The sequence below is a fragment of the Saccoglossus kowalevskii genome, chromosome 3, assembly GCF_978046115.1.
Source record: "Saccoglossus kowalevskii chromosome 3, keSacKowa6.1, whole genome shotgun sequence".
Lineage (NCBI taxonomy): Eukaryota > Metazoa > Hemichordata > Enteropneusta > Harrimaniidae > Saccoglossus > Saccoglossus kowalevskii.
This window is the reverse complement of record NC_140643.1, coordinates 25,544,344-25,568,531: the sequence shown is the minus strand read 5'-3', so window position 1 is coordinate 25,568,531 and position 24,188 is coordinate 25,544,344. Positions and strand designations below refer to the sequence as shown.

Here is a 24,188-nt window from a genome sequence, read left to right as displayed (position 1 = left end):
CTTCTGATTTTTAGGAATATTTGTTTAGCTTCAGGCCAGATTCAAGATCGCCCTCATATAGTAAATATCATTGTTAAATTAATTATTATCACTTGTACATTAATATGCATGAATTTCAACCAAAAACTAACCATGTTTATAAGTATCACAGAACTAGGACATTGCTTTTTGTTTTTGATCAAAAAACTTTCGTCAACATTATCAGCGGAAAGTAGAACTATTTTGCGGATAGTGCCTAAAGTTGACTTTGGCACTCAGAGGGTTCAAGTGGTTCACAAGATAACAAGGAAACAGCTAAAAATTGATTATAATTAAGCAAAATAATATTCATCAATTTCAACCAAGAACTAACCCAGTTAGTAGATTATCTAAAAGCACCTATCCCACACTGGATGTAAATCAGACACAACTGAGCATTTACATTAAACTTTTCTAATCACTTTAATACTAGTATTTGCATACGTCACATAGAATGGTTGATTCATCGCACTGCATCAGTGGCACATTGTTGAGGCCAGACTTTTTTTATTCCTTGTTTCTTGAGTTTTTATAAGTCAATTTTTTTGAAGAGGGCGAAAAAAAATAAAATAAAATCTTTTTTTCCATTAAATTTGTGTGATTCTCAAAGAATTGTAAGTGAGATCATTGATCGGAGAGAAGAAATGAAATAAAATTTTATTCAATGTATAACCTGGTTGGCAATGTCACCAATGGTGGCACAATTTTCAGCATTAATGAGGAATTTCTCGGTTTTTGACGACAGAGTTTCACGGCATGTCACCACAAACCACGCCGCCGCCATGTTCGCCTAGTAGTCTCAAGCAGCACGCAGAGAGGTCAATACCCGAGATTCACTGTCAACCAACGTGCATAAAGTATTTATATTTCATTTCTCGGCTCCTGCTCATTCGGCGAGTTCGCGAAACAAGGGATAATACAAGTCTGGTCTAATGAGCAAAAACACTACATTGCATAACAGTAACTTCAAAACTGCATCATTGCAGCATCAAATAGATACATTAAAGGGCGATGGTCGTCACACAGCGAATTTCATGTAAACAATGTATTTATGAGTCCTATATAGAACACAACTCGAGACGACGACGACCACCATCACCACCACCACTCTTTTAAGTATGTATCAGAATTATAATCTTTACATTGCAAATAAATATTTATGGTGTTTATGAATCAGCAACTAGTTTTTACCTTTGCTTGCTTTAGTGATTGATGGAGAGGAAGGTGCACAAACACATCATGCAAACCATTTAATTTCGCAATAATATAAGCATCCTTGAAACACAGTATAACATATACTTACTTTCAAACGAACATATAGGCATTCTTGTGATTAGATTAAGTATGTGAATGCGGTAATCCAGACCATTCCAAGTATGTAGATATTGATTTAGAAACCATTCACACACAGGGATGCTTTCCTAACAACAAATGAATAGCAGTTTTTTGGGGGGTATTAGTATTTGAATTAATTAAAACAAGAATTTGTTCAAAAACAATGTAAAAGCTACATGCAATTTTAGCAAACCTGGCTCATTATGCGAATTGACTGATCAACCACTGTTGGAAAATTGTCTTTTATAAACAGGTGGTCTTTATATGGAAGTTGATTAACAAATCGTTGAACAAAAATAATGATGATAATTTTCAGTTTCAAGGGCATCAACAAATATTTAAAAGACATGCATGTTTATTTTGATTAAATTGAAATTGTCTCATGTAGAGACATATATAATCATCTTCCATTATTTTGGTCTTTATTCACAGGTATTTGACCACACCATTGCAATACAATACAATACAATACAGACAATTTTTGAAACCTGACTGTGGATCAGTCAACTGCAGGAAGCATTCATCACTTTTAAGGTGTATGACATTATTTAATGACATTTTATTTAAATGTAATATTAATATTTTTTCATCTTTATATAGTTTTAAATCTGTACTCTATAATTATTCTCAATTTTATTTTGTTACTTTGTCATTTTGATGTATATCTGCTTATTCTTGTATTTTGTTTGTATTTTCTTTATGTATTGTTTATTTTTTCCAGTTCTGTTAATGGGTTTGCCGGCTGTTGACTGCTCAAAGCTATTGACAGGTGTCCTTATTGAACTCTTACATGTATGTGGTCAAGTCAATGAAAAAGTGAGATAATGGTGGTGATTGGAGATAAAGGTGGTCACTACTAACATGGGTCAGACTGACTAATAAAAGTATGCAATATGCTGTAATACAGTGCTGCAGTCTATATTTGATCATTTGTTTGTACCATACTTGTAAACCCAGATTGTATGATAGTATAATATACAAATGTGGGTGAGTTTATACCCACTTTATTGTTAATACTTGTATATGGTAATACTGACAGTAATTGTAATTTAACTTACTTGGAGGTGATCTGTAAAATCAGTGATCACTTGCAGTAGAGCTGTAGCTTTAGGATTTTCACCGCTTTTGGGATATGCAATGATTTCTATTGAAAATTAGACCCCAAAACAAACACAGAAATGAGAACACAACCACTTTGGATGAATCTTAACATATGATGTCAGGTGGAAATAATATTTATTAATTATTAATTTTTAGTGAATTTCTACATTACCTCTGTATAGGGATACATGTATCCAGTAACTAAGCCTTGGAGCAATAGTCTTGTCAGGAAACAGTGTCAATACATGGTAGAGATGAGGAGACTGTAGAATAGATGCTATTCGATTGGGAAGCTGTCAACGCAATGTACAAATATTGATTGTTAAAATGTCAACAATCTTTTTATTTACTTTGTTGAAAGTTTACGCCAAAGCAGCTGACCCAGTGTCAGACTCCTCTTCTTTCTCTTAGTAAACTTACCACAACTACATCAATGTTTTGTAGTAACTGTTTGAAATTCTCTATTTGCTCTAATGGCACCATACGCTTCCTAAGAGACTTGACACTTTGTGGCACGCGTTCATTTCTGTCGATAGTTTCAAGTACAGGGATGACATCAAGCTTGCGTCGTTTCCTCTACAATAACACGCAAAAGATGTTTGTCAGTAGACTATTTATGTGCAATGGTTGGGATACCCTAGTAGACTATTACAGTTGAACCTGTGTTAGTGTCCACCTGTATACAATGATCACATAGTCACCACTTTTAGGCAGTTCCAAATCATAACATATGAGCAAACTGTGTATAAAGACCACCTGTCTTATGTGACCACTCTTTCAGCAATATTTTTGCAGATCCCTCCCTCTCAAGTCAGACTTATTTGATTTTGATGAAGTCTTTTGGTTGGTCACTATACACAGGTTTGACTGTATTATATAGTCAAGAGTGAATATATTGAATGTTGGGAGTGTACTTGCTGTATCCACTCTTTGTACATTGTATTTGTAGAAATAAGCGATAGACTCACAGGTTGATGGACATCCAATGCTCTAGAGGATGGTTCATTTGCATCCTCAGCTTCATCCTCATCTTCATTCAGTCGTTTATTCTTCTCTTGTACTAAATGAATTATCTGAGCCCATTTCTGATCACTCTGTTTGAAGTAGGACTGATTACCGATGCGGCTAGACACTGTGACCATGTTAGGAGAGTACAGTTTGTAAACTGACAACAGCGCCATAATATGTGGCTGTACTCCCTAGTAGTGCAAGTAATCAAATAATATTTAATTTAGTATTTAATATTGTCATCTGTACTATGGCAATCAATGGATGAATACAGATACAATATAAAGACACAGAAATTGTCTGCTAGCTATCAAACCAACTATACATACTGGCAATAGTTTTGTCTGGGAATACATGAAACACATTTTAATTGCCACAGAAGCTATATTTCATATCGTTTAAGTCAAAATGAAATCCCTCAAAAGTTGAGTCAGCTGTTGACTACTAAGTAGGTTGGTCTTCAAGAAAAAAATAAAATTGTATGTGACTGTTTAAGTGACATCAGACACAAAGGAAATGTTTTTGTTTATAAATTATGGATTATATTTTTCCAAATTTTTTCCGCAATCACTGCAGGGGTATATCAATGTACATACATTTTCTTTCGCATCAATAAATTAGCATAACTAGTTGCATCACAGAAAATCAGTGGTGCATCATATTGGCTTAAGGGGACACACTAATTCGGGATTATGTGACAGGGTAGCCAGCTTTCTGTCACAATGCAATTATTGTCAGTTGCATCTGATAGTGACTTAATCCTTAGAGGCTTCGATGTGCTGTCTCACTGGGTGTAGGTCAATTCATGTCTGGTGTTCCTAGATAGGATTTCAATTCAGGACCTACTGAAGACTTGCCGCAATGACCACCATGCTACCAGTGATCAGTATATGCTCAGAATACTTACTACTTTAGACTGGATATCTAGTAGTTTACGCACACGATATTGTTTCACATCTCCCCTTTGTGTCATAAGATACAACAAACGGCATATATGTACACACTGAAACATAACAAGAGTCGTTACAGTAGTAATTACAGGCTTAAACAAAAGTAAGATTAATGAAACTGAGAAACCTATCAAAGGCAGAACTCAGTAATTACCGGTAATAATAATTGAATAATTAGAGAATTCTAACTCACCAAGATGTCACTGTCTAGAAAAAGGAACAGGATTCCGTAGAGTGAATGCAGTGTGTCTTTATTATCTACATATTCATATATTAAGACCATCCATCTCACAAAAAGACACTGGCAAAAAAATAGTTATGCATTTAATCAATTTAACATATTTATTAAATTATTTCATTAACATTTGTAAATCCTAGCAGTGTGGCAGCAAGTTAGGTTTCTCACAACATTTTAGACCAGACCGGGAACAGATCTATTTTTGGGGAAGGGGGAGGGGCTAAAGCCAAATTTAATATTAATTTAATAATAATAATAACTTTATTACACTACCAAACCATCAGAGGGTTCAGTATGGTAAGTAAAAAGAATTACAAGACTAGGACAATTCTAAATACAATAATAGAAATAAGAATAAAATAAAGACTGAGTTAAAAAATAAATGTTAAAAACAATTACTAGAATGAATACAATTAAAACAAAAACTGATCTAAATAAAGTACTAAATTAATTTAATGTATAACATTAAACACTACATTTGTGTAAATGCTGCTTTAGACCCATATTATACATCATGTGACCTAACGACTGGGATGCTTTACGGGAATAACTGCTCAGACTATGATGTTTTATTTTTCCCAGTCAGCTGACGTTCAAGTGATAATAAAATAAAAGCAATTAATTTACTGATATTTACTATAAGTGTAAACATAAGCAATCAAGGCATGTCAGAGATACAAACTCTGGAATCACATTCATTACTTTGAATCAGATCTAAAAAAACAAAATGATGTGCAACAAGACCAAGATCTAGTTACAAAATGGCAGAAACGCTTGATTTTGAATCTGATGAAACAAGTACGTGTGCATATATGCAACAAGATTTAACATGATCGGTGAAGGCATTTCAGTGATACAGCTCAGAGAAATTCACAATCACAGCAACAATTTGATTGGTTGCGTAGTAGTTCATTATTCAGCAGGATAAAATTTTAATAAAATATGAATAATATGAGCATCTATGCTATAACATAGGTTAGAGATACATTAGATATGTACTTTAGTCATGTCACTGTCCCCTTATGACAGGGACTATGGTTGTAACTTGTATACACACTGCTATGCTATTGATCCAGATGTTAATATAATAATTTATTAAAGTTTAATACCATATGCAGTATGGTACAAATGTAGTATCAAACTTCATTCTACTATCTCCACCATGCGTATGTACTTAAAATCAAACCAAAAAATACAACGCTCTATAAACTACAGACTAGATACTATATACCGGTACTCTACCTTCATATTGTCAGATATGTTTTTCGCCGATAGGCTGGACACGGCAAAAACCACAGCATTATGTGGAACATGTGCAGCAGGGATCAAGGACCTAATAAGGCGAGAACTAACAATTTCAGCTGTAAAACAAAAAGTGAAAAAAATATATCTAAGTAATTTTATCACTGATAAATGAGTAATTACAGGACAATTATGTTATTAATAAACAAAAAAAACAGTGTTTCTGGTAACCCAAACTTGTCTAGATTAGTATGGCCAAACTGGATATTTTCCCGTTTCCTGTTTCTAGCTGCATGTGGGACGAATTCTTTACATGAAAATATGTACATTGTGTCATGTGCCAAAATGCACCTCTAACAATTATGGACCAATATGATCAGCAGCATTTTGTTAGTGTTGATTACAATGCCAAATTAATTAAATGATAATTCCTGATTCACGATTTACCGTCAGACGTGATGTAATTCTATTTGCGCATGTGTAACCTACCTAGCAACGAGCGAGGATAGGACAAAAATATAAAAGTCAAAAGAACACAGTAGACATGCAACTCAGAAGAAGTCAGCGTTTTTTAAAGATAGCGGAGTGTGCTGCTAGAACAACTATTTAAGTCATCTGAGAAATGAGGATTTCCAGTTGAAAAAGACAATTTTTCAGAGAAAATGGAGTGAAATAGAGATGGTATGTGTGTGTGTTTCACAGAGTAAATGTGACCGTGACAACTCCCAAAATACCTGGAAAAAAAATAAATAAAATAGTAGGCTATAGCCAAAGAGAACTTGCATGCTCGTTATTCTTGCTTAGGCAAAACAGTATGCAAATTGTCAGAGACTGGTCCGAGTTAGTTGAAAGATGATGGCAGTCTTATTTCAGGGGATTTTTTCTATGTTGCGAGTTGAAAACATTGATGTTCTGTATATTGCGACTCTGCGCATTAAAGTGCACAAATGATGAACGAGCAAATACTGTAGAATACTTTATTTTCACTTGGAATTTATTTTCGCTATTTTCGCTGAAGGGATGATTCCGTGAAAATAAAATCCGGTGAATATACATTTTTTCCTATATTTTACATTAATCTCATCAAAAATCAGTGAAAATAAATTCTAAGCAAAACGCCCAAAAAGCCTTTTCAGCGAAAATAAAGTATTCCACAGTACTATGAATTCAGGAACTGGGAATTAAAAAGTTATTCAAACAAACTTATTCTATTTTTTTTTTTTCAATGATAAAATAAATGGTGTGGTTCAGATCACCCTACCCTACCCTAAAATGTATCGCTTACTTTTTTTGTCAAAACATGAAAAAATGGTGCACACAAGATTACAATGAGACTTGAATGCAACTATAGATTATCAAGAATCTTGGCAAAATTTAAAAGACCTTGCGTAAACACCACGCCATTTAAATGATGTCAGATGAAACAAAAAACTAATAAAAGTTGATCCAAATTTGTACATGTACCCCATGGTTTTTGAATTGCATGTTACCGGAACCGCACAATTTTTTTTTTTTTTTTGGCTTTACCAAAAACACACTATTTAATATATTTGGCATAATTGTGTGAATATTTTTAACTTACTCCATTTTCCTGTGGTAATGCTTTTAACAAGTTTCAGAATATGAGGAGGTGTCAGACCACTGCTCCGGGAGGACTGTTCAATGTTTTCCAATGCTAGATGTAAATTTAGATTTCCTCTATACTTGGCACTTGACCTTGCTGTAGAAAAAAAAGTTGTCAATATATTAAAAACTTAGATCGTATGGATCTACCGGTCATTGGTAGCATCAGACTCATGATCGGTAGACCCAAGTTCAAATCATACCTTAGGCTCGTCCCCTACCCTGGGTGAGTGTGCCACAAACTCAAAGGGAAGGTCAATACCACTGGCCGAGATTAATTCACTAACAAATGAGACTTTGGTGGAACCTTGGTTAAGGTCTGCAGGTGCTTGTGTTCGACCGGGCCTGGTTGACGCCAGGATAGTGCATTAAAATTTCCATTTGATAGAGAGACACAGCCTTGTCATGTAGTCCCAAACATGAATATAACTTCTGTGGCAAAATGTGTCAGCACTTGCAATTTCCAATTACAAAAAAAAAGTCAGGAGAGACAACAGTAATACTCAATGTCCAGAACTGTCGCCTAGCACAAAAACATTTAAAAAAAAAAAGATTGTATGGATCTAATCGAGATTAAATTTTTTCGTGATTATACCTGAATAAATGTCCAAATATATACATCACATACAACATGTTACAGGAAAACATAAATAGTACATCCATGCATAAATGAACTAGAACATAAAAGTTTTCTCGTGCATGTTGTGATTTCCTTGTAAATTTTCAACAAAACGGACATAATGAGTTATAATCAAAATCATAGAAAAAATAGGAACAGAAAACAGATATGAGCGAAATTATTACTGCATTAAAAAACACAAAAAGCAAGTATTACACAGCGACTAGCAAAAACAGTCTGAGATGAACACAAACCAGTTCTTTCACAAGCTTACTATTTTGCATTAGGATTTGTAAAAATTGTAGATTTCTCTTGCAATTTTGGGATCATCTTGCGGTTCAAATGACTCTGTCCATACAATCAATAACACAAAACGCAATAGACACTTCTCACGTAAGAAACACATTGCAAGATGCAAACGAATAAAAAATTACAATGCAAAACTGGCTAAAAATAAACTGTTAGGTGATCAAGCTCAGTTGGTTTCAAATTTTATTCAGAGTTTTTCGAGTAAAATTCTAACCCCAACAGAGGTCATTGCCCTTGGCAACGGACTCAAATTTATACCAACCCCACCTAAGCCAACCTATCACACTTTGCTCAGATACATGTCTATGCTATTTAGGAGAATGCGTATCAAATATCTAATGCGTGATAAACAATCTCAACAACATCCTTTCAAAATGAAATCAACATGGAACCCACCAGACTCGCATAACAGTAGCCTTGAAAATTACATTGAGGCAACCAAAGTTGAGATATCCAAAATTACTACCAATGAACCCAAACAAAACATGAATACAACTGACTATATATATGAAAGCTTTCATCAACTAAACAATGAGCAATACTATACTAAAATTAGTTGTAACGATATCATAGTTACAACGAATTTGATCCATGAGCTCATTACAGAAATGTACATTTTGGATTTAATCGATTTTTATACTAAATTGTATAATGAAAGTAATAACGTCGAACATCAGCACCATCACACTAGTGAATGATCCAATTACGGATAAATTTGAGTGCTGTATCGACATAGGTTTTCTTCGTATTCAGTTTCGTATTCTAATATTGTTTTCGTGTTTACTTCTATCTGGATCACACCTGAAATATTTTATCATGGAATAATACGTCTGTTACGTATTTCGTTAGCTAATGCAATACTGCCCTCAGTCCATAAGATGTTCGTCAATCCACCACCCCTATCGATAATAAATGAATTGTTTGAGACAGTTTATAGAGAAATACAGCAGAAAGTCATTGTGAAAGAACTGTTAAACAACATAGTTGAAGAAATTGTTGAGGGAAAGGATCAATAAAAATCATTCTTTAAAAATTGTATTTTTTGTCCTGTCTTGTCTTGTTTTTTTCAAGGGGTCTAAAAGTTTCAGATTTTTTTTTTACATGCATAGTCATAGAATTTTTTTTTCACAACCCCCCCCCCCCGATATCAAATGGTCCTTCCCTAATAGCTAATAGTTCACAATATTGACCATACGTCGAGGTACTAGCCCGCGAACGTAGTGGTTGTATTCCCCACACGATAGTTCTACGACTTTTTTTCCATTTACATGTAATATTATCGTTGATCGACAAAAATATTCATAAATTCATACCGTCAGTGAAATACGTTATAGCATTCCTTAAAGCCACCAGTGTTTTTTTCTTCCCATTGCCCGATTTGGACGCTTGTTGTTTTTGTTGATCATTCTCTGTCAGGGGCATGGTTGTTCTGTAACATCAGCAAACCGAGAATCTGTAGAGAAACTAGCATAGTCCGGGAATACCATTCATAAATCAAGTTTTCTTAGCGTAAAGTAAATCAGTCAAAATCGCGTGATTTAAAAACAGTAAAAACATAGCAAACCATCTACAGTCAAAATCAGACCGCGGTTACAGTTCAAATCTCGCGCAAGTCTCGCATGAACTTTGACCTCCCGGAAAAACTGGCTTCCGCGTTGTGTCGTCACAGAAAGCGCTGTCTTCCGGGCTAAGAAAAGGCAGTCGGCAAATACAGCTACAGTGATTAAACACTGGATCATCGGCAATAGTTCGCTGGGTTTTATTTTCGCCGATGACAGCCAGTTAAAGTCGCTCAATAAAAAAACAGTGAATAAACAACGTTAAACATAAAGCATGCAAGCGCACTGTTTCTATCACATCACCGTGAAATTAAGACCTGCGAAACGCCAAAACCACTAAAATGTGAGCACAGCGAATATATTTTACTTCTACAGTGTATATTTCTGTCAGATAATCATGCATCAGCTATTATTCATTCTTGAAGTGACTCGTGGGCTCCAATGTGGTGCGCCCTCTTTCGGTCATTCATTTCATGGCTTAGATGTCATTTTGGTCGCCAAAAAAGTGCGTGAATAATAGCGTCAAAGTCTTATACAGGCAAAACATCGGATTTGAATGTAAATACGATGTATAATTTTGAGAAAAAACAAAGAAAAACGACAAAGAAAAAGCCTACGGCACGTGGTATTCCCAGCCGGTCTCCCATGCAAGTACTAACCACGCCCGACGCAGCTTAACTTCGGTGATCGGACGAGAACCGGTGCATTCTACGTGGTATGGCCGTAGGCATCATTCAAAGGTTTTTAAGTGTCTATATAACATCGTGGTGTCTTGGTTCAGTTCATTTTGTATTATCCACTATTTTTATGTTGGCCATCTCCACATTTTGAGTCGATAAGTGCTTTCCGACAATCATCATCGTGGTGCACACTCGAGTTTTTGTTTTAGACTCAATCCGGCCACGTGCCGCAAGTTGCAAGTCGATTTCCAATCGACCACATAATTCCGACTCTTTTCGACCCAGATTCGATGCTAAAAGTCCAACAAAAATTATCGCTTTGCACTCAGAGTTCCCACACTACTCGGAATACAGTCCATTATTAGTCACTGTGTGTTTTACCCGCGGAAGGACACGTGCCACATATGCAAAACATGGAGAAATTAACGATTCGAAAATTTTACACAACGGGATAAAAACCTACACATCTATTATAGCTATGTCATGTACATTATTTGCACGTGACGCCGAGTTATAGATGAATGTGGGTTGTTGATAATTTAAGATATTAAAGATAACAAATTATTAAAGCTAGTTTATTTTCCGTGACTGCCTTGTTGGTTTAACGTGTATGAGGTTCGTTTACCTGACAGGGCTGAGTTCAACGAGTCGCTGGCTTTTTATTTTCGACGATGACAGCCAGCTAAAGTCGCTAAATTAAAAACCAGTGAATAAACAACGTTAAACATATAGCATGCAAGCGCACTGTTTCTTTCACATCTCAGTGAAATTAAGACCTGCGAAACGTCAAAACCGCTAAAATGTGAGCCCAGAGAATATATTTTACCTTTACAGTGTATATTTCTGTCAGATAATCATGCATCAGCTATTATTCATTCTTGAAGTGACTCGTGGGCTCCAATGTGGTGCGCCCTCTTTCGGTCATTCATTTCATGGCTTAGATGTCATTTTGGTCGCCAAAAAAGTGCGTGAATAATAGCGTCAAAGTCTTATACAGGCAAAACATCGGATTTGAATGTAAATACGATGTATAATTTTGAGAAAAAACAAAGAAAAACGACAAAGAAAAGGCCTACGGCACGTGGTATTCCCAGCCGGTCTCCCATGCAAGTACTAACCACGCCCGACGCAGCTTAACTTCGGTGATCGGACGAGAACCGGTGCATTCTACGTGGTATGGCCGTATGCATCATTCAATGGTTTTTAAGTGTCTATATAACATCGTGGTGTCTTGGTTCAGTTCATTTTGTTTTATCCACTATTTTTATGTTGGCCATCTCCACATTTTGAGTCGATAAGTGCTTTCCGACAATCATCATCGTGGTGCACACTCGAGTTTTTGTTTTAGACTCAATCCGGCCACGTGCCGCAAGTTGCAAGTCGATTTCCAATCGACCACATAATTCCGACTCTTTTCGACCCAGATTCGATGCTAAAAGTCCAACAAAAATTATCGCTTTGCACTCAGAGTTCCCACACTACTCGGAATACAGTCCATTATTAGTCACTGTGTGTTTTACCCGCGGAAGGACACGTGCCACATATGCAAAACATGGAGAAATTAACGATTCGAAAATTTTACACAACGGGATAAAAACCTACACATCTATTATAGCTATGTCATGTACATTATTTGCACGTGACGCCGAGTTATAGATGAATGTGGGTTGTTGATAATTTAAGATATTAAAGATAACAAATTATTAAAGCTAGTTTATTTTCCGTGACTGCCTTGTTGGTTTAACGTGTATGAGGTTCGTTTACCTGACAGGGCTGAGTTCAACGAGTCGCTGGCTTTTTATTTTCGACGATGACAGCCAGCTAAAGTCGCTAAATTAAAAACCAGTGAATAAACAACGTTAAACATATAGCATGCAAGCGCACTGTTTCTTTCACATCTCAGTGAAATTAAGACCTGCGAAACGTCAAAACCGCTAAAATGTGAGCCCAGAGAATATATTTTACCTTTACAGTGTATATTTCTGTCAGATAATCATGCATCAGCTATTATTCATTCTTGAAGTGACTCGTGGGCTCCAATGTGGTGCGCCCTCTTTCGGTCATTCATTTCATGGCTTAGATGTCATTTTGGTCGCCAAAAAAGTGCGTGAATAATAGCGTCAAAGTCTTATACAGGCAAAACATCGGATTTGAATGTAAATACGATGTATAATTTTGAGAAAAAACAAAGAAAAACGACAAAGAAAAGGCCTACGGCACGTGGTATTCCCAGCCGGTCTCCCATGCAAGTACTAACCACGCCCGACGCAGCTTAACTTCGGTGATCGGACGAGAACCGGTGCATTCTACGTGGTATGGCCGTAGGCATCATTCAATGGTTTTTAAGTGTCTATATAACATCGTGGTGTCTTGGTTCAGTTCATTTTGTTTTATCCACTATTTTTATGTTGGCCATCTCCACATTTTGAGTCGATAAGTGCTTTCCGACAATCATCATCGTGGTGCACACTCGAGTTTTTGTTTTAGACTCAATCCGGCCACGTGCCGCAAGTTGCAAGTCGATTTCCAATCGACCACATAATTCCGACTCTTTTCGACCCAGATTCGATGCTAAAAGTCCAACAAAAATTATCGCTTTGCACTCAGAGTTCCCACACTACTCGGAATACAGTCCATTATTAGTCACTGTGTGTTTTACCCGCGGAAGGACACGTGCCACATATGCAAAACATAGAGAAATTAACGATTCGAAAATTTTACACAACGGGATAAAAACCTACACATCTATTATAGCTATGTCATGTACATTATTTGCACGTGACGCCGAGTTATAGATGAATGTGGGTTGTTGATAATTTAAGATATTAAAGATAACAAATTATTAAAGCTAGTTTATTTTCCGTGACTGCCTTGTTGGTTTAACGTGTATGAGGTTCGTTTACCTGACAGGGCTGAGTTCAACGAGTCGCTGGCTTTTTATTTTCGACGATGACAGCCAGCTAAAGTCTTAAATTAAAAACCAGTGAATAAACAACGTTAAACATATAGCATGCAAGCGCACTGTTTCTTTCACATCACAGTGAAATTAAGACCTGCGAAACGTCAAAACCGCTAAAATGTGAGCCCAGATAATATATTTTACCTTTACAGTGTATATTTCTGTCAGATAATCATGCATCAGCTATTATTCATTCTTGAAGTGACTCGTGAGCTCCAATGTGGTGCGCCCTCTTTCGGTCATTCATTTCATGGCTTAGATGTCATTTTGGTCGCCAAAAAAGTGCGTGAATAATAGCGTCAAAGTCTTATACAGGCAAAACATCGCATTTGAATGTAAATACGATGTATAATTTTGAGAAAAAACAAAGAAAAACGACAAAGAAAAAGCCTACGGCACGTGGTATTCCCAGCCGGTCTCCCATGCAAGTACTAACCACGCCCGACGCAGCTTAACTTCGGTGATCGGACGAGAACCGGTGCATTCTACGTGGTATGGCCGTAGGCATCATTCAATGGTTTGTAAGTGTCTATATAACATCGTGGTGTCTTGGTTCAGTTCATTTTGTTTTATCCACTATTTTTATGTTGGCCATCTCCACATTTTGAGTCGATAAGTGCTTTCCGACAAGCATCATCGTGGTGCACACTCGAGTTTTTGTTTTAGACTCAATCCGGCCACGTGCCGCAAGTTGCAAGTCGATTTCCAATCGACCACATAATTCCGACTCTTTTCGACCCAGATTCGATGCTAAAAGTCCAACAAAAATTATCGCTTTGCACTCAGAGTTCCCACACTACTCGGAATACAGTCCATTATTAGTCACTGTGTGTTTTACCCGCGGAAGGACACGTGCCACATATGCAAAACATGGAGAAATTAACGATTCGAAAATTTTACACAACGGGATAAAAACCTACACATCTATTATAGCTATGTCATGTACATTATTTGCACGTGACGCCGAGTTATAGATGAATGTGGGTTGTTGATAATTTAAGATATTAAAGATAACAAATTATTAAAGCTAGTTTATTTTCCGTGACTGCCTTGTTGGTTTAACGTGTATGAGGTTCGTTTACCTGACAGGGCTGAGTTCAACGAGTCGCTGGCTTTTTATTTTCGACGATGACAGCCAGCTAAAGTCTTAAATTAAAAACCAGTGAATAAACAACGTTAAACATATAGCATGCAAGCGCACTGTTTCTTTCACATCACAGTGAAATTAAGACCTGCGAAACGTCAAAACCGCTAAAATGTGAGCCCAGATAATATATTTTACCTTTACAGTGTATATTTCTGTCAGATAATCATGCATCAGCTATTATTCATTCTTGAAGTGACTCGTGAGCTCCAATGTGGTGCGCCCTCTTTCGGTCATTCATTTCATGGCTTAGATGTCATTTTGGTCGCCAAAAAAGTGCGTGAATAATAGCGTCAAAGTCTTATACAGGCAAAACATCGCATTTGAATGTAAATACGATGTATAATTTTGAGAACAAACAAAGAAAAACGACAAAGAAAAAGCCTACGGCACGTGGTATTCCCAGCCGGTCTCCCATGCAAGTACTAACCACGCCCGACGCAGCTTAACTTCGGTGATCGGACGAGAACCGGTGCATTCTACGTGGTATGGCCGTAGGCATCATTCAATGGTTTGTAAGTGTCTATATAACATCGTGGTGTCTTGGTTCAGTTCATTTTGTTTTATCCACTATTTTTATGTTGGCCATCTCCACATTTTGAGTCGATAAGTGCTTTCCGACAAGCATCATCGTGGTGCACACTCGAGTTTTTGTTTTAGACTCAATCCGGCCACGTGCCGCAAGTTGCAAGTCGATTTCCAATCGACCACATAATTCCGACTCTTTTCGACCCAGATTCGATGCTAAAAGTCCAACAAAAATTATCGCTTTGCACTCAGAGTTCCCACACTACTCGGAATACAGTCCATTATTAGTCACTGTGTGTTTTACCCGCGGAAGGACACGTGCCACATATGCAAAACATGGAGAAATTAACGATTCGAAAATTTTACACAACGGGATAAAAACCTACACATCTATTATAGCTATGTCATGTACATTATTTGCACGTGACGCCGAGTTATAGATGAATGTGGGTTGTTGATAATTTAAGATATTAAAGATAACAAATTATTAAAGCTAGTTTATTTTCCGTGACTGCCTTGTTGGTTTAACGTGTATGAGGTTCGTTTACCTGACAGGGCTGAGTTCAACGAGTCGCTGGCTTTTTATTTTCGACGATGACAGCCAGCTAAAGTCGCTAAATTAAAAACCAGTGAATAAACAACGTTAAACATATAGCATGCAAGCGCACTGTTTCTTTCACATCTCAGTGAAATTAAGACCTGCGAAACGTCAAAACCGCTAAAATGTGAGCCCAGAGAATATATTTTACCTTTACAGTGTATATTTCTGTCAGATAATCATGCATCAGCTATTATTCATTCTTGAAGTGACTCGTGGGCTCCAATGTGGTGCGCCCTCTTTCGGTCATTCATTTCATGGCTTAGATGTCATTTTGGTCGCCAAAAAAGTGCGTGAATAATAGCGTCAAAGTCTTATACAGGCAAAACATCGCATTTGAATGTAAATACGATGTATAATTTTGAGAAAAAACAAAGAAAAAGCCTACGGCACGTGGTATTCCCAGCCGGTCTCCCATGCAAGTACTAACCACGCCCGACGCAGCTTAACTTCGGTGATCGGACGAGAACCGGTGCATTCTACGTGGTATGGCCGTAGGCATCATTCAAAGGTTTTTAAGTGTCTATATAACATCGTGGTGTCTTGGTTCAGTTCATTTTGTTTTATCCACTATTTTTATGTTGGCCATCTCCACATTTTGAGTCGATAAGTGCTTTCCGACAAGCATCATCGTGGTGCACACTCGAGTTTTTGTTTTAGACTCAATCCGGCCACGTGCCGCAAGTTGCAAGTCGATTTCCAATCGACCACATAATTCCGACTCTTTTCGACCCAGATTCGATGCTAAAAGTCCAACAAAAATTATCGCTTTGCACTCAGAGTTCCCACACTACTCGGAATACAGTCCATTATTAGTCACTGTGTGTTTTACCCGCGGAAGGACACGTGCCACATATGCAAAACATGGAGAAATTAACGATTCGAAAATTTTACACAACGGGATAAAAACCTACACATCTATTATAGCTATGTCATGTACATTATTTGCACGTGACGCCGAGTTATAGATGAATGTGGGTTGTTGATAATTTAAGATATTAAAGATAACAAATTATTAAAGCTAGTTTATTTTCCGTGACTGCCTTGTTGGTTTAACGTGTATGAGGTTCGTTTACCTGACAGGGCTGAGTTCAACGAGTCGCTGGCTTTTTAATTTCGACGATGACAGCCAGCTAAAGTCGCTAAATTAAAAACCAGTGAATAAACAACGTTAAACATATAGCATGCAAGCGCACTGTTTCTTTCACATCACAGTGAAATTAAGACCTGCGAAACGTCAAAACCGCTAAAATGTGAGCCCAGAGAATATATTTTACCTTTACAGTGTATATTTCTGTCAGATAATCATGCATCAGCTATTATTCATTCTTGAAGTGACTCGTGAGCTCCAATGTGGTGCGCCCTCTTTCGGTCATTCATTTCATGGCTTAGATGTCATTTTGGTCGCCAAAAAAGTGCGTGAATAATAGCGTCAAAGTCTTATACAGGCAAAACATCGCATTTGAATGTAAATACGATGTATAATTTTGAGAAAAAACAAAGAAAAACGACAAAGAAAAAGCCTACGGCACGTGGTATTCCCAGCCGGTCTCCCATGCAAGTACTAACCACGCCCGACGCAGCTTAACTTCGGTGATCGGACGAGAACCGGTGCATTCTACGTGGTATGGCCGTAGGCATCATTCAATGGTTTGTAAGTGTCTATATAACATCGTGGTGTCTTGGTTCAGTTCATTTTGTTTTATCCACTATTTTTATGTTGGCCATCTCCACATTTTGAGTCGATAAGTGCTTTCCGACAAGCATCATCGTGGTGCACACTCGAGTTTTTGTTTTAGACTCAATCCGGCCACGTGCCGCAAGTTGCAAGTCGATTTCCAATCGACCACATAATTCCGACTCTTTTCGACCCAGATTCGATGCTAAAAGTCCAACAAAAATTATCGCTTTGCACTCAGAGTTCCCACACTACTCGGAATACAGTCCATTATTAGTCACTGTGTGTTTCACCCGCGGAAGGACACGTGCCACATATGCAAAACATGGAGAAATTAACGATTCGAAAATTTTACACAACGGGATAAAAACCTACACATCTATTATAGCTATGTCATGTACATTATTTGCACGTGACGCCGAGTTATAGATGAATGTGGGTTGTTGATAATTTAAGATATTAAAGATAACAAATTATTAAAGCTAGTTTATTTTCCGTGACTGCCTTGTTGGTTTAACGTGTATGAGGTTCGTTTACCTGACAGGGCTGAGTTCAACGAGTCGCTGGCTTTTTATTTTCGACGATGACAGCCAGCTAAAGTCGCTAAATTAAAAACCAGTGAATAAACAACGTTAAACATATAACATGCAAGCGCACTGTTTCTTTCACATCTCAGTGAAATTAAGACCTGCGAAACGTCAAAACCGCTAAAATGTGAGCCCAGAGAATATATTTTACCTTTACAGTGTATATTTCTGTCAGATAATCATGCATCAGCTATTATTCACTCTTGAAGTGACTCGTGAGCTCCAATGTGGTGCGCCCTCTTTCGGTCATTCATTTCATGGCTTAGATGTCATTTTGGTCGCCAAAAAAGTGCGTGAATAATAGCGTCAAAGTCTTATACAGGCAAAACATCGTATTTGAATGTAAATACGATGTATAATTTTGAGAAAAAACAAAGAAAAACGACAAAGAAAAAGCCTACGGCACGTGGTATTCCCAGCCGGTCTCCCATGCAAGTACTAACCACGCCCGACGCAGCTTAACTTCGGTGATCGGACGAGAACCGGTGCATTCTACGTGGTATGGCCGTAGGCATCATTCAATGGTTTGTAAGTGTCTATATAACATCGTGGTGTCTTGGTTCAGTTCATTTTGTTTTATCCACTATTTTTATGTTGGCCATCTCCACATTTTGAGTCGATAAGTGCTTTCCGACAAGCATCATCGTGGTGCACACTCGAGTTTTTGTTTTAGACTCAATCCGGCCACGTGCCGCAAGTTGCAAGTCGATTTCCAATCGACCACATAATTCCGACTCTTTTCGACCCAGATTCGATGCTAAAAGTCCAACAAAAATTATCGCTTTGCACTCAGAGTTCCCACACTACTCGGAATACAGTCCATTATTAGTCACTGTGTGTTTCACCCGCGGAAGGACACGTGCCACATATGCAAAACATGGAGAAATTAACGATTCGAAAATTTTACACAACGGGATAAAAACCTACACATCTATTATAGCTATGTCATGTACATTATTTGCACGTGACGCCGAGTTATAGATGAATGTGGGTTGTTGATAATTTAAGATATTAAAGATAACAAATTATTAAAGCTAGTTTATTTTCCGTGACTGCCTTGTTGGTTTAACGTGTATGAGGTTCGTTTACCTGACAGGGCTGAGTTCAACGAGTCGCTGGCTTTTTATTTTCGACGATGACAGCCAGCTAAAGTCGCTAAATTAAAAACCAGTGAATAAACAACGTTAAACATATAACATGCAAGCGCACTGTTTCTTTCACATCTCAGTGAAATTAAGACCTGCGAAACGTCAAAACCGCTAAAATGTGAGCCCAGAGAATATATTTTACCTTTACAGTGTATATTTCTGTCAGATAATCATGCATCAGCTATTATTCATTCTTGAAGTGACTCGTGAGCTCCAATGTGGTGCGCCCTCTTTCGGTCATTCATTTCATGGCTTAGATGTCATTTTGGTCGCCAAAAAAGTGCGTGAATAATAGCGTCAAAGTCTTATACAGGCAAAACATCGTATTTGAATGTAAATACGATGTATAATTTTGAGAAAAAACAAAGAAAAACGACAAAGAAAAAGCCTAGGGCACGTGGTATTCCCAGCCGGTCTCCCATGCAAGTACTAACCACGCCCGACGCAGCTTAACTTCGGTGATCGGACGAGAACCGGTGCATTCTACGTGGTATGGCCGTAGGCATCATTCAATGGTTTGTAAGTGTCTATATAACATCGTGGTGTCTTGGTTCAGTTCATTTTGTTTTATCCACTATTTTTATGTTGGCCATCTCCACATTTTGAGTCGATAAGTGCTTTCCGACAAGCATCATCGTGGTGCACACTCGAGTTTTTGTTTTAGACTCAATCCGGCCACGTGCCGCAAGTTGCAAGTCGATTTCCAATCGACCACATAATTCCGACTCTTTTCGACCCAGATTCGATGCTAAAAGTCCAACAAAAATTATCGCTTTGCACTCAGAGTTCCCACACTACTCGGAATACAGTCCATTATTAGTCACTGTGTGTTTTACCCCGCGGAAGGACACGTGCCACATATGCAAAACATGGAGAAATTAACGATTCGAAAATTTTACACAACGGGATAAAAACCTACACATCTATTATAGCTATGTCATGTACATTATTTGCACGTGACGCCGAGTTATAGATGAATGTGGGTTGTTGATAATTTAAGATATTAAAGATAACAAATTATTAAAGCTAGTTTATTTTCCGTGACTGCCTTGTTGGTTTAACGTGTATGAGGTTCGTTTACCTGACAGGGCTGAGTTCAACGAGTCGCTGGCTTTTATTTTCGACGATGACAGCCAGCTAAAGTCGCTAAATTAAAAACCAGTGAATAAACAACGTTAAACATATAGCATACAAGCGCACTGTTTCTTTCACATCACAGTGAAATTAAGACCTGCGAAACGTCAAAACCGCTAAAATGTGAGCCCAGAGAATATATTTTACCTTTACAGTGTATATTTCTGTCAGATAATCATGCATCAGCTATTATTCACTCTTGAAGTGACTCGTGAGCTCCAATGTGGTGCGCCCTCTTTCGGTCATTCATTTCATGGCTTAGATGTCATTTTGGTCGCCAAAAAAGTGCGTGAATAATAGCGTCAAAGTCTTATACAGGCAAAACATCGTATTTGAATGTAAATACGATGTATAATTTTGAGAAAAAACAAAGAAAAACGACAAAGAAAAAGCCTACGGCACGTGGTATTCCCAGCCGGTCTCCCATGCAAGTACTAACCACGCCCGACGCAGCTTAACTTCGGTGATCGGACGAGAACCGGTGCATTCTACGTGGTATGGCCGTAGGCATCATTCAATGGTTTGTAAGTGTCTATATAACATCGTGGTGTCTTGGTTCAGTTCATTTTGTTTTATCCACTATTTTTATGTTGGCCATCTCCACATTTTGAGTCGATAAGTGCTTTCCGACAAGCATCATCGTGGTGCACACTCGAGTTTTTGTTTTAGACTCAATCCGGCCACGTGCCGCAAGTTGCAAGTCGATTTCCAATCGACCACATAATTCCGACTCTTTTCGACCCAGATTCGATGCTAAAAGTCCAACAAAAATTATCGCTTTGCACTCAGAGTTCCCACACTACTCGGAATACAGTCCATTATTAGTCACTGTGTGTTTCACCCGCGGAAGGACACGTGCCACATATGCAAAACATGGAGAAATTAACGATTCGAAAATTTTACACAACGGGATAAAAACCTACACATCTATTATAGCTATGTCATGTACATTATTTGCACGTGACGCCGAGTTATAGATGAATGTGGGTTGTTGATAATTTAAGATATTAAAGATAACAAATTATTAAAGCTAGTTTATTTTCCGTGACTGCCTTGTTGGTTTAACGTGTATGAGGTTCGTTTACCTGACAGGGCTGAGTTCAACGAGTCGCTGGCTTTTTATTTTCGACGATGACAGCCAGCTAAAGTCGCTAAATTAAAAACCAGTGAATAAACAACGTTAAACATATAACATGCAAGCGCACTGTTTCTTTCACATCTCAGTGAAATTAAGACCTGCGAAACGTCAAAACCGCTAAAATGTGAGCCCAGAGAATATATTTTACCTTTACAGTGTATATTTCTGTCAGATAATCATGCATCAGCTATTATTCATTCTTGAAGTGACTCGTGAGCTCCAATGTGGTGCGCCCTCTTTCGGTCATTCATTTCATGGCTTAGATGTCATTTTGGTCGCCAAAAAAGTGCGTGAATAATAGCGTCAAAGTCTTATACAGGCAAAACATCGTATTTGAATGTAAATACGATGTATAATTTTGAGAAAAAACAAAGAAAAACGACAAAGAAAAAGCCTAGGGCACGTGGTATTCCCAGCCGGTCTCCCATGCAAGTACTAACCACGCCCGACGCAGCTTAACTTCGGTGATCGGACGAGAACCGGTGCATTCTACGTGGTATGGCCGTAGGCATCATTCAATGGTTTGTAAGTGTCTATATAACATCGTGGTGTCTTGGTTCAGTTCATTTTGTTTTATCCACTATTTTTATGTTGGCCATCTCCACATTTTGAGTCGATAAGTGCTTTCCGACAAGCATCATCGTGGTGCACACTCGAGTTTTTGTTTTAGACTCAATCCGGCCACGTGCCGCAAGTTGCAAGTCGATTTCCAATCGACCACATAATTCCGACTCTTTTCGACCCAGATTCGATGCTAAAAGTCCAACAAAAATTATCGCTTTGCACTCAGAGTTCCCACACTACTCGGAATACAGTCCATTATTAGTCACTGTGTGTTTTACCCGCGGAAGGACACGTGCCACATATGCAAAACATGGAGAAATTAACGATTCGAAAATTTTACACAACGGGATAAAAACCTACACATCTATTATAGCTATGTCATGTACATTATTTGCACGTGACGCCGAGTTATAGATGAATGTGGGTTGTTGATAATTTAAGATATTAAAGATAACAAATTATTAAAGCTAGTTTATTTTCCGTGACTGCCTTGTTGGTTTAACGTGTATGAGGTTCGTTTACCTGACAGGGCTGAGTTCAACGAGTCGCTGGCTTTTTATTTTCGACGATGACAGCCAGCTAAAGTCGCTAAATTAAAAACCAGTGAATAAACAACGTTAAACATATAGCATACAAGCGCACTGTTTCTTTCACATCACAGTGAAATTAAGACCTGCGAAACGTCAAAACCGCTAAAATGTGAGCCCAGAGAATATATTTTACCTTTACAGTGTATATTTCTGTCAGATAATCATGCATCAGCTATTATTCATTCTTGAAGTGACTCGTGAGCTCCAATGTGGTGCGCCCTCTTTCGGTCATTCATTTCATGGCTTAGATGTCATTTTGGTCGCCAAAAAAGTGCGTGAATAATAGCGTCAAAGTCTTATACAGGCAAAACATCGCATTTGAATGTAAATACGATGTATAATTTTGAGAAAAAACAAAGAAAAACGACAAAGAAAAAGCCTACTGCACGTGGTATTCCCAGCCGGTCTCCCATGCAAGTACTAACCACGCCCGACGCAGCTTAACTTCGGTGATCGGACGAGAACCGGTGCATTCTACGTGGTATGGCCGTAGGCATCATTCAATGGTTTGTAAGTGTCTATATAACATCGTGGTGTCTTGGTTCAGTTCATTTTGTTTTATCCACTATTTTTATGTTGGCCATCTCCACATTTTGAGTCGATAAGTGCTTTCCGACAAGCATCATCGTGGTGCACACTCGAGTTTTTGTTTTAGACTCAATCCGGCCACGTGCCGCAAGTTGCAAGTCGATTTCCAATCGACCACATAATTCCGACTCTTTTCGACCCAGATTCGATGCTAAAAGTCCAACAAAAATTATCGCTTTGCACTCAGAGTTCCCACACTACTCGGAATACAGTCCATTATTAGTCACTGTGTGTTTTACCCGCGGAAGGACACGTGCCACATATGCAAAACATGGAGAAATTAACGATTCGAAAATTTTACACAACGGGATAAAAACCTACACATCTATTATAGCTATGTCATGTACATTATTTGCACGTGACGCCGAGTTATAGATGAATGTGGGTTGTTGATAATTTAAGATATTAAAGATAACAAATTATTAAAGCTAGTTTATTTTCCGTGACTGCCTTGTTGGTTTAACGTGTATGAGGTTCGTTTACCTGACAGGGCTGAGTTCAACGAGTCGCTGGCTTTTTATTTTCGACGATGACAGCCAGCTAAAGTCTTAAATTAAAAACCAGTGAATAAACAACGTTAAACATATAGCATGCAAGCGCACTGTTTCTTTCACATCACAGTGAAATTAAGACCTGCGAAACGTCAAAACCGCTAAAATGTGAGCCCAGATAATATATTTTACCTTTACAGTGTATATTTCTGTCAGATAATCATGCATCAGCTATTATTCATTCTTGAAGTGACTCGTGAGCTCCAATGTGGTGCGCCCTCTTTCGGTCATTCATTTCATGGCTTAGATGTCATTTTGGTCGCCAAAAAAGTGCGTGAATAATAGCGTCAAAGTCTTAT

General features: G+C 37.9%; 1 protein-coding gene and 12 non-coding genes across 13 annotated transcripts in view; all 13 read right to left on the bottom strand.

The window, feature by feature from the left end:
- LOC100366998 (centromere protein I-like) overlaps positions 1-24,188 on the bottom strand; it is an 80,113-nt gene that overhangs the window by 6,577 nt on the left and 49,348 nt on the right. The window contains exons 3-12 of the mRNA XM_085497399.1: positions 9,757-9,872; positions 7,475-7,612; positions 5,893-6,011; positions 4,606-4,713; positions 4,370-4,465; positions 3,423-3,653; positions 2,875-3,030; positions 2,627-2,747; positions 2,412-2,497; positions 1,322-1,439 (exon numbers count right to left, since the gene is read on the bottom strand). Of these exons, the coding sequence (XP_085353525.1) occupies positions 1,322-1,439; positions 2,412-2,497; positions 2,627-2,747; positions 2,875-3,030; positions 3,423-3,653; positions 4,370-4,465; positions 4,606-4,713; positions 5,893-6,011; positions 7,475-7,612; positions 9,757-9,872 (1,289 nt within the window). The remainder of the gene's footprint in view (positions 1-1,321; positions 1,440-2,411; positions 2,498-2,626; positions 2,748-2,874; positions 3,031-3,422; positions 3,654-4,369; positions 4,466-4,605; positions 4,714-5,892; positions 6,012-7,474; positions 7,613-9,756; positions 9,873-24,188) is intronic.
- Positions 10,613-10,731, bottom strand: LOC146747637 (5S ribosomal RNA). Its single transcript, XR_014929066.1, has one exon. It is a non-coding gene; the product is annotated as a 5S ribosomal RNA (ribosomal RNA).
- On the bottom strand, positions 11,752-11,870 carry LOC144360383 (5S ribosomal RNA). The gene has a single exon (XR_013422236.2). It is a non-coding gene; the product is annotated as a 5S ribosomal RNA (ribosomal RNA).
- On the bottom strand, positions 12,891-13,009 carry LOC144360386 (5S ribosomal RNA). The gene has a single exon (XR_013422239.2). It is a non-coding gene; the product is annotated as a 5S ribosomal RNA (ribosomal RNA).
- Positions 14,029-14,147, bottom strand: LOC146747636 (5S ribosomal RNA). The gene has a single exon (XR_014929064.1). It is a non-coding gene; the product is annotated as a 5S ribosomal RNA (ribosomal RNA).
- On the bottom strand, positions 15,167-15,285 carry LOC146747635 (5S ribosomal RNA). Its single transcript, XR_014929063.1, has one exon. It is a non-coding gene; the product is annotated as a 5S ribosomal RNA (ribosomal RNA).
- LOC144360362 (5S ribosomal RNA) lies at positions 16,293-16,411 on the bottom strand. The gene has a single exon (XR_013422216.1). It is a non-coding gene; the product is annotated as a 5S ribosomal RNA (ribosomal RNA).
- Positions 17,432-17,550, bottom strand: LOC146747634 (5S ribosomal RNA). The gene has a single exon (XR_014929062.1). It is a non-coding gene; the product is annotated as a 5S ribosomal RNA (ribosomal RNA).
- On the bottom strand, positions 18,571-18,689 carry LOC146747633 (5S ribosomal RNA). The gene has a single exon (XR_014929061.1). It is a non-coding gene; the product is annotated as a 5S ribosomal RNA (ribosomal RNA).
- LOC146747632 (5S ribosomal RNA) lies at positions 19,710-19,828 on the bottom strand. The gene has a single exon (XR_014929040.1). It is a non-coding gene; the product is annotated as a 5S ribosomal RNA (ribosomal RNA).
- LOC146747631 (5S ribosomal RNA) lies at positions 20,849-20,967 on the bottom strand. The gene has a single exon (XR_014929060.1). It is a non-coding gene; the product is annotated as a 5S ribosomal RNA (ribosomal RNA).
- LOC146747630 (5S ribosomal RNA) lies at positions 21,988-22,106 on the bottom strand. Its single transcript, XR_014929039.1, has one exon. It is a non-coding gene; the product is annotated as a 5S ribosomal RNA (ribosomal RNA).
- LOC144360380 (5S ribosomal RNA) lies at positions 23,127-23,245 on the bottom strand. Its single transcript, XR_013422233.2, has one exon. It is a non-coding gene; the product is annotated as a 5S ribosomal RNA (ribosomal RNA).